This window comes from Bison bison, unplaced genomic scaffold (assembly GCF_000754665.1).
Source record: "Bison bison bison isolate TAMUID 2011002044 unplaced genomic scaffold, Bison_UMD1.0 scf7180017864213, whole genome shotgun sequence".
NCBI lineage: Eukaryota > Metazoa > Chordata > Mammalia > Artiodactyla > Bovidae > Bison > Bison bison.
In genome coordinates, this window is record NW_011494785.1 from 5,387,107 (window position 1) to 5,397,034 (window position 9,928).

At 51.2% G+C, this 9,928-nt stretch overlaps 1 protein-coding gene across 1 annotated transcript in view; it reads left to right on the forward strand.

Moving 5' to 3' along the window:
* The window catches only part of CACNA1C (calcium channel, voltage-dependent, L type, alpha 1C subunit), a 396,219-nt gene that overhangs the window by 272,834 nt on the left and 113,457 nt on the right, over positions 1–9,928 (forward strand). The window contains exon 7 of the mRNA XM_010845218.1: positions 5,042–5,229. Coding sequence (XP_010843520.1) covers positions 5,042–5,229 — 188 coding nt within the window. The remainder of the gene's footprint in view (positions 1–5,041; positions 5,230–9,928) is intronic.

Consider the following 9,928-nt stretch of genomic DNA (forward strand, 5'->3'; position numbering starts at 1 on the left):
AGACCCTGTCTTGGTTTTCTTAAGGGATTTTACATCCAGTGATTTTTTTACACTTGAGACAGCTTTGTGAGCGTGTAGACGTGAGGAAACCTTGGGTGTCGAATCCACACCAGAAAGCTCTGGGCTGCCGGTGGGCTGCTGTTCCACCCCTGGGCTGCCCCTTCCAGTCCCTGAAGACGCAGCCTTTGGAGACACGCGTTCCCTGATTCTGGAGGCATCTGCAAGGCGCCTTCCTTGTTCCTCAACAGACACATCACCATATGTCCATCCTTTTTGTCTCTGGTTGTCCCATCTGTTTAGTGGCGCTCGAGCCAGGTCACTCTGAATCGCTCTCCCAAGCGCAATAATTACCCCTGAGAGTGGAAGAGAGCTGGTTGGCCGAAACCCAGACATGAAATCACTTTCTCTCTATTCACTCCTCAGATTTGGGGCCTCAGAAAGTAACTGGTTTTGTCTTTGGTCATTTCTCCCTGGAGCCCCTTGATGGCGTTCTCCCAGAGTCCCTGCTCCTGATGGTGTTAACCACACTTCCAAAATCTCTCTCATCGTCAGCTCTATTCTTCTGCCACAGACTTAATTTGGAACTTTCCAGAATGACCCCTCCTCTCTCACTTCTGCTTTGAAGTGGGGAGCCCACATGGCTTCAGCTCTTTCTCCAACCTCACGCTCCCACCTTCCTCTCTGGGAATTCACGGCTCTGCAGAAAACCCAACACATCTTCATGTTTAGATTAATTTCCCCTCACCCTCCAGGGCACGTTGCCAGGACCTGCTGATCTGTGTGTGTTCACATTTTCCAAGTGTTCCCTTTAGCGCTTTTTATAGACACCTATTTTTACCAGATTGTTATTGCTCCTTAATTGTTCTCGAATCTTTTTTTTTTATTATTGTTCAAGACCAATTCAGGATAGCAGAGAGGCACTTGATCCTGCAGACCAACCTTCTGATTTATTTATTAATCATTTATTAATGAGATTGGTCCTCTCTCGTTTATTAATGAGATTGCATCGCCTGGACGCTGTTTTCTTTCTTAATGAGATTGCGTCCCCTGGATGCTGTTTTCTTTCCAGCATCCATTTATAAAGCCCCGAGAGCCGTGCTCCTCCCTTGAGGACACTCGGAACCCACTCTAGCAGCCTTCACCTTTTCCTCATTTCAGTTCTGAGGAATTGGAATGCAAGGAAAGCTGTCAGATCAGGGGTCCTAGTGCAAAGATTAGCAGCATCTTTACTGCACTAGAGAGCAAGACCCGAGAAAAAGAAACCCAAGTTTCCGCCTGTGGTGTTCACCTGCTCTTTTGTCTTATCTTTCATCTTCCCAGCCCTTTTGTCACAGTGACTGAACACGTCATCTCCCAGAAAGCCATCACTAGACCAGTGGACCCAATAAAATTTACGATCTGTTTGGTTCCTGGGTTTCCAGTCCACTTACTCTCAATTTCTAGGTGCTTGTCATCCACTTTCTTATGTATTCCTTAGGTCTGAGGCTCACTTTTCAGGTTCCACCCTCTTACAGCCTCCCATTACTTAACCTGACATCCAAATTTGCAAAGACTTCAAAAGTTCAGAAGTCACCAAAACAGACCGAAGTTCCTTTCCATGAAGGGGGTCTCCTGGGGGCCAGACCTCAGGGTAGGAAATGGTGCAGACTGTCGTCCCCCATATGATTCAGGGACCAGGGATCCCCTGGGTCGTTGCACACACACCTGACCTGGAGCACCAGGCCTGGAACAAGCCAGGAAGCTGCTCTGCTCACAGCGACCCCAGCCTGTGGAAGCTGGCCAGCCAGCTGTCCATCAGTGGGCAAGCAGATAAACCCACAGTGACCTGTACATCTGTGGAAAGGAACAGACCATGAAACAATGATGCCTCATGAAAAAATATGGACCCAAAGCCACCTAGTGTGATTCCTTCTACAGGAAATTGCAAGGCAGGCAGATCCGTAGACAGACGGCAGGTGTGACTGCCGGGGGCTGACTGCAGACGGGGCTCAGAAATTTGGGGTGGTGGAAGCATTTCCAAATGGGTTGTGGTAATGGCTGGATGGCTCTATAAATTTACTAAAAATAACTGAGCTGTCCATGCTCACTGATGACTTGTCCGGCATGTAAATTATGTTTCGATGAAGCTGTTGAAAAGAGAGAGAAAGGCAAAAAGCCAAGACGACACAGGCCAGCGTGTGTCTCCAACCGCACAGCTCAATTCACACCCCAAAGGGTCACCCTCAGTGAAGACTTAGGATTAGTATTCCTCTGCTGTCATCCTCTGGGGAGTGAAAAGCTGTAATATGAAGCCGCAGACTGAGAAGCAGCCCAGCAGCCAATAGCCTCGACATGGAAGTCCTCGCCCCCAATTACTTGGATTTGCCAGAAACCAGAGAGGACCCTGGTGGCCTGGAGTCTCCGAATGAAGGACGACGAGCAAACTTTCTCTCTGGGGGCACATCCTCGCTGCCATTTGAGTTGTTTGCTAGAACAAAGGTCCGTTCTGTCTATCCCTGTTTCTTTCTACAAGCCCAAGACGATAACCTTAATTTCTCAGAGTTCTGCAAATTCCACGCCATTACCTCTTGCAACTGGGACCAAGACTCTCAGTATTTTACCAAAATGGAAATTCTCAGCTCAGCCAAGTCTAGTTCAATCCACCAATGACCTCTGCATGAAAAATAGCCTAACTCACTGATTTCCTGGCACCTCTTCCTAGAGCATGGAATTAGCCTGAGCACAGCCTGCAGCCATGGGAGATGGTAAGCTGTTTCCTGGAAACGCCAAGAGGGCTCCATACTGGGGAGCATTCTTCCCATCCCCCATGGCCACTCTGTCCTGAGTAGAGGTCCAGGCGGTTTTTCTCTCCTGAAGACACAGGAGAAAAGGGCAGGAGGCAAGATTCCACGTGTCATGACCACGAAAAATACTGCAGTGGTGGTGTTCCCTGGGGCTGGGATAATGCTCTGTGAAAGTGAAAGTGAAGTCACTCAGTCGTGTCCGACTCTTTTCGACCCCATGGACTATAGCCTACCAGGCTCCTCAGTCCATGAAATTTTCCAGGCAAGAGTACTGGAGTGGGTTGCCATTTCCTTCTCCAGGGGATCTTCCCAAACCAGGGATCAAACCCGGGTCTCCCTCACTGCAGGCAGACGCTTTACCATCTGAGCCACCAGGGAAGCATAATGCTCTGTAGGGGTTACTTTTTGCCTTCAGAATTTGTTCTCCATCCTTCATCAAGAAGGCATCCTCTGCTGTAGAGTGACCTGCATCCCTGGTGAAGCAGCATGTTACATGCTGCATGGACCTGTGGAGAGTCAGAAAGTGTCACTGGGCAGGATCTCTGGCCAATTACATGAAAGAACCTTCCCATCCCATCCCCCATACTGAGGGATCCTGAGAAAATTATAATTGAAAAAGACACATGTACCCCAAAGTTCATTGCTGCACTATTTACGATAGCTAGATCATGGAAGAAATCTAGATGTCCATCAACAGATGAATAAATAAAGCAGCTGTGGTACATTTATACAATGGAATATTATTCAACCATAAAATGGAATGCACTTGAGTCAGTTCTAATGAGGTGGATGAACCTAGAGCTAATTCTACAGAGTGAAGTCAGAAAGAGGAAGACAAATATCATATATTAACATATATCTATATGGGATCTATAAAGATGGCTCCAATGAACCTATTTGCAGGGCAGCTGTGGAAATGCCGACATAGAGACAGACTTGTGGATACAGGGGAGGAAGGAGAGGGCAGGACAAATGGAGAGAGTAGCATGTAAACATAGACACTGCTGCTGCTAAGTCGCTTCAGTCGTGTCCGACTCTGTGCGACCCCATAGACAGCAGCCCACCAGGCTTCCCCGTCCCTGGGATTCTCTAGGCAAGAACACTGGAGTGGGTTGCCATTTCCTTCTCCAATGCATGAAACTAGCATATGTAAAATAGATGGCCTGTGGGAATTTGCTGTGTGACACAGGGAGCTCAAACTGGGGCTATGACAACTTAGAGTGGTGGTATGGGGTGGCCGGTGGGAGGGAGGTTCAAGAGGAAGGGGACATACGTATGCCTATGGCTGATTCATCTTGATATATGGCAGAAAACAATACAATATTTTAAAGCAATTATCCTTCAATTAAAAATAAACAAAATTTTTTAAAAACATACTGGGCAGGTGGGATGAATTGGGAAATTGGGAATGATTGACATGTACACTATTACTACTATGTATATAATAGATAACTAATGAGAACTTAGTGCTCTGTGGTGATGTTTATGGGAAGGAATCCCAAAAAGGTATGTATGTATACCTATGGCTGACTGGAGAAGGAAATGGCAGCCCACTCCAGTGTTCTTGCCTGGAGAATCCCAGGGACGGGGAAGCCTGGTGGGCTGCTGTCTATGGGGTCGCACAGAGTCGGATACGACTGAAGCGACTTAGCAGTAGCAACATAGCTCATTCACTTTGCTGAACAGCAGAAATTAACATAGCAGTGTAAAGCAACTATACCCTAATAAAAATTGTTGGGTTGGCCAAAAATTTCCATAATATCCTACTGGAAAACCTGAGCGATCTTTCTGGTCTACCCAATAATTTTTTGAAAAAACCCACAATGCCCTCACCCTAAACTCTGGCATTCCCACAGAAATGTCTGCAGATACTTGAGCACGAAAAACAGAAGTTAAGGCCTCCCCTCTGCGTTCCAGGATGCTTTTAGTCAGAGTGGTAGCCTCATAGTCGTGTCTTTCTTGGCCATTTGACGGGCAGCCTCGCCTCTGTCTTTGAAGTCAGTACAGGTTAAATACAGTTTTACAACACTCAGCTGAAAGCACTGAGCTTCTGGATTGACGACAGCCTGGATGACACCTAGTGCTGCGTGTGTTCGCTTGTGTATGGGGCGCTGCTGTGACTGTGCTCTGCACTGTTGCTGCTGGGTCCTTTGCCATCCCACCCACTGATGTTCTAACTTCTCTCTTCTTTCTCTGCCCATCCCTTTCCCCCACCCCTGCCTCCTTATCTCTTCCCCTGGTCACTTGAGATGTCCCAGCAGAAGACGACCCCTCGCCCTGTGCCCTGGAGACAGGCCACGGGCGGCAGTGCCAGAATGGCACGGTGTGCAAACCAGGCTGGGATGGACCCAAGCACGGCATCACCAATTTCGACAACTTCGCCTTCGCCATGCTGACTGTGTTCCAGTGCATCACCATGGAGGGCTGGACCGACGTCCTCTACTGGGTACGTGCCGGGGCGGGCGGGGCGGGGAGCATCCGCCTTCCAGGGACGTGCAGTCACACGCACACCTGGAGGAGTGAGGACCTTGATTTCTTCCAGGTCTTGCCTGAGAAACAAAGCCCATGAGCCTCTCTCTGCTCACCAGCCCAAGAGAAGTGTCACCGATCATTTGTCCTCCACAGTGGGAAGCGCTGGCACACAGCCCAGCGGGGCTACGGCCGACCTGACACAAGCGTCCTCTTGTAGGGCTTCTCCCGCCCCGTGCGTGTCCTGCCCGTGTCCCCGAGGGAGCGGGAGGGTACACGTTCAATTTCTAGGGCTAAAGAGAAAACTCAGGCCTGGTTTTCAAAGAGGAAAACATTTTTATTGAATTGTGCAGCATCGCAGCATTCTATTGTGTTTTACTTCTCATGTTGATCTTCCCTCGTTATATCATATAGTCCATCAGACAAACGCATAGCCAGCCTCTTCACTCCTGACAGAACGCTCTGCTGGTCATGTGATGTGTATTTAGAAATGCCACTTCTCAAGTGCCGACCAATCAGCAGTAGATCTCCTTTTACCTTAAAGATGCCCTTTTATCAGCCAGCAGCCAACACGACTTTGCCAGCGTCCGAGCTGTCGAGGGGCAGGTTTTCGTGCAGCCTGCCCTACAGGCAAACACACCATATTTGATCTGTCTTCATTCTGGCAGTCAAGTCCATTATTTGTATTAAAAAAAAAAAAAACCCAGGAAATGTCATTCTTTGTAGGATCTCTTACTTCCACGTGAGAACTGATTTGCCAGAGCCTAGCACTGCACTCCAGCGTTTGGGCAGAAAATGCTTGTTGTCGGGCTTGAGAATACCATCGCGCCTAGAGTTTTGCAAATAATCAAGTGGATTTGGCTGCCCTGAAAACAGTCTAAGAGGCTGTTCGGGGAGGGAGGGATGCCAGGCTGCCAGGCTGGGAAGAACCAGAGCCAGGAGAGGTGTCCACCCCCGCCCCCAACCAGGAGGAGGAGTTCTGGAACCTCTCAGAGATGCTCTGCACACTGTGGGCATTGTGACTGCTAAACTGTTTTCAACAATTCAGAAGCCCTTTTCTCCCAGTTTCTGGGGGCAGACTGAGACCCTGCACTGCCGTGAAACGTGCGCCTCTCTTCATAGAACCAGTTTAAACTTGCCTGTGGGCCTTGAACCCCACCAATGATATTCAGTGTTCCCTGCTTGATAGGGGGTGCCTGGAATCCTGAGGATTCAGACACAATTACATCCAACTCAGGGCAGGGAAACTAGCTAGACTGCACTAACAGCGGTGGTGCTGTGGGAGCCCGGTAGAGTGGTCATGCAGCTTCACTCTCAGAAAGACACAGGTCTAATCGCCTCTCCCTCCAACTGAGATGAACACTGGCACACATCTCCCAGGCTCATACTCAGTAAGAACTTGGCTTTGAATGATTTGTGAGACAAAGGGAGATGAGCTTACTCTATCCGGGCAAGTTTAATTTCTTTTAGCAAAGCAGATAGAATTCAGAAGTGGCCCTAGGGAGTCCTTCTACCTTGGGTGGGTCCCTCTGGCCAGCCAAAGACAGAGATGTCCTCTGCCAATGGGCATCACAGGACACGTGGTCGTGTGGGACTGGGCTCGGGGGCCTCACCATACGAGCTCCAAACCCAGGCCCTACGTTGCCATGGAAACACCTCCCATGGCATCAAATTGAGGGCAGGACGGCAGTGGTGGGTGGGTGGGGGTGGGGGAATAGGTATAATTTACTTTGCTGATGGCCTGATGTATTTTTGTGATCCTCCTTCATCCCTCCCTCCTGCTTCCCACCCCCCAGCCAGATGTGGTCCAAGGAGGTACTGTCACAGTGACAGCCAGAGTGGGGGTTGAGAGGAGCTCGCCCAGCAACCAGCAATTTTCAACAGCTGTGTTGTGCCTTCCCCCTCTCCCCACTCCAGTGCGGGGAGGCGGTGATGAGCTCGGGCAGGGCATGGCAGTGTCAGAGGTGGGGACAGTCCCCAGCCCATGGGACAGCCTTCCCCTGACCTTCCCAGCACCTTCCTAAGTGACTGAGCTATGTGTGCATGTGTGTGTGTGTGTGCAGGCACACATGTGCATGTGCACACACACACACACACACACACACCCCTGAAGGCGAAAGGGAACCTCCTGGTAGGTATTTTGAGGGAGGCCCCTCCTAGCCCAGAGCGCCTGCCTGCTCGCTCTCTGCTTCTCTACTCTCTCTGGTTGCTCCTCCTTCCTCTCCTCAGGCTCCTTCTCCCAAAACCCACAGACTCTCACACCCCTCTTTGCTTTCCTATAAAACATGGAGCCCTTTAAGCAGGGAGGAGCCCACTCCCCCACCCAGTGCAGCCGGGGGACAGACGCCAAGGGTCGGCCGGGGGACAGATGCTGAGGGTCCAGCCAGGTAACAGACTCCGAGGGTCCAGCTGGGGGACAGACGCCGAGGACCAGCCAGGGGACAGACACTGAGGGCCCAGCCCCAGCACCTGCAGGAGCTCCCAGAGGTCCCCATGCCCTGTGTCCATGGAGGACAGGTCACAGGGCATCTGCAGGGAGGCATGAGCGTCCCCTGAGCCCCAAGCGGGGCTCCGAGCAGGATTTCGGGCACCTTGCACTTGAGGACTCTCAGTGCCTCAGCAACTGTCCATGAAGGGGACTCTGTTGACCTCTGCCCATGAGGCCCTCTGCCCGGGCCCCCAGACTCTGCTTCCCGTGTGACACAGAACAGCCATCTGGCCTGTGCCCTGGCCTCACCTCCTCCACCAGCACTCATCCCCCCTCCACTTCCTGACACCTCCTGTTTTCCCCAGTTGGTTTCTCCCTGACCAATTCTTCCGCCGATTTTTAAGAATTAAAGATTCAGCTTAAAACTAAAATCAAAAGGACTCCCTCATGAGAAATCATAAAAAGGAAAGATGTGTCTTTGGGAGCTTCTGCCTCAGTTTGGCTCCAGCAGGAATGAAAGCGTAAGGTTTTAACTTTGCATAAGTCAGTGGTCAGCTCCACACTCACACGTGTGGACATGCTGGGAGGACATTCCTCACACACATGCACGGACACACATACATGCACACACATACACACATACGCATGCATGTGCGTGCATACACATGCACACATATATGCACACACATGCACACATATACCCATAGATATGCACTCGCACATGCATACACATACGCACACGCATGTATACACACACACACACAAGTGCACGTGCACACACATACATGTACGCACCACGGCCACTGATCTCTGGCCTCGGCGCTGCTGAAATATCCCTGGTTTATGAGGAAGGCCTTTTCCCTCCAAGCAGGTGGAATTGGGTGTTTGACCCCATCCTCTCCCGTCCCATCTCCACCTCTTCTCACTGCCTTAAAGGTGCCCAGCGAGCAGAGCTGGGGAGCTGAGCTCTACCAACGACCAGAGAGCCGCTCAGGGTGAAAAGTGGAGAAGAGTCTTCATCACCCAGAGACAGCACCTGGCTCTAACAGGGATCAGGTAGAGAAGGTGTCAGGGTCCCCGGTACGCCCAGCCCTGAACCCTGAGTCTGCCCTAGGTAGGGCATTACTGCTCAGCACCCACGCAGCTTTAAACAGAGAATCTGTTACCTAAACAATAAACTCCTGGTTTATAAACATATTAAGAAGGGGAATTCTCATCTCTCAAAGCTATAATTTGTTTACTTATTAGGTTTTGTTTTATTCATTTCACTGGCATTAGGCAAGTTCTTATTACTCAGTAATTCAATTGAACACGCATTTAGTCAGCATTTACAGGGCCCCCAGGCCTGCACTCGAGGAGTTTGGGTCTAATTGGAGAGACGTGGACACAGAGAAATGTGGCTCCCACGCAGGACCCAGCGAGAGCAGGGAGGGCTTCCTGGAGGAGGCGGGGTTTCGCTGGCCCATCAGTTTCACTGAGTGGGGAGCAAGAGAGAAGGAAAAGCCAGCTTTGCGCCAGTTTAGAGACTGGACAGAACCGTGCTCTGGGCTCCCCACACATCCAAGAACCAGCCCAGCCCCCTCTGGTCTCACCAAGCACCAGAGGCCCACCTGGGATAGCAAGGTCCACAGGCCTCCACTCCACGCCCCACTCAGTGGGGGTCCCGGCCGAGTCCCGGAGAAGCTGGTTTTGTCGGTCTCTGGGAGTGGTGGGCCTGCGGCAGATCCACACCATCTGGGCCTTTCTGGTGCCTGAGCAGGCACAGAGGGGCACGAGGGGTCAGGTGAGACGGTCCTCTGACTTGCTGCTCCCCCAGTGACCTGTGGGTGGACCCTGTGTCCCACAGACAAGGTGACACGGATCAGGGTTTCATCTGGCCACCACCCTGGGCACTGGCTTTCAGGGCAGAGCCGACCCCGCCCTCTGATAACAATCCCCGTAACGCGCTATGATTTTAAAGGCTGCACCTCCTGCCTGCGATGGCAGGTGACAGCCTCCCATGCCCCTCAAACTGCCCAGCCCTTGGGGACCACAAGACCTTGGATAGGGCACCAGACCCAAAAGGTCCCCTGGAGTGAGCTGGGGTGGAGAGAGGCCCCTGAAGATGGGGCTGGAGTCCACAGTCCTCCTCTGTTTCCTTCCGAGGGAAACGTGATGTTGGCTTTGAAGGTTCGAGGTGTGGTTCCCTCCAGGAATCAGATGTGGGAGGAGAGGAGGCGTGTGTTTCAGCAAAGCCTGGTTACTGGTG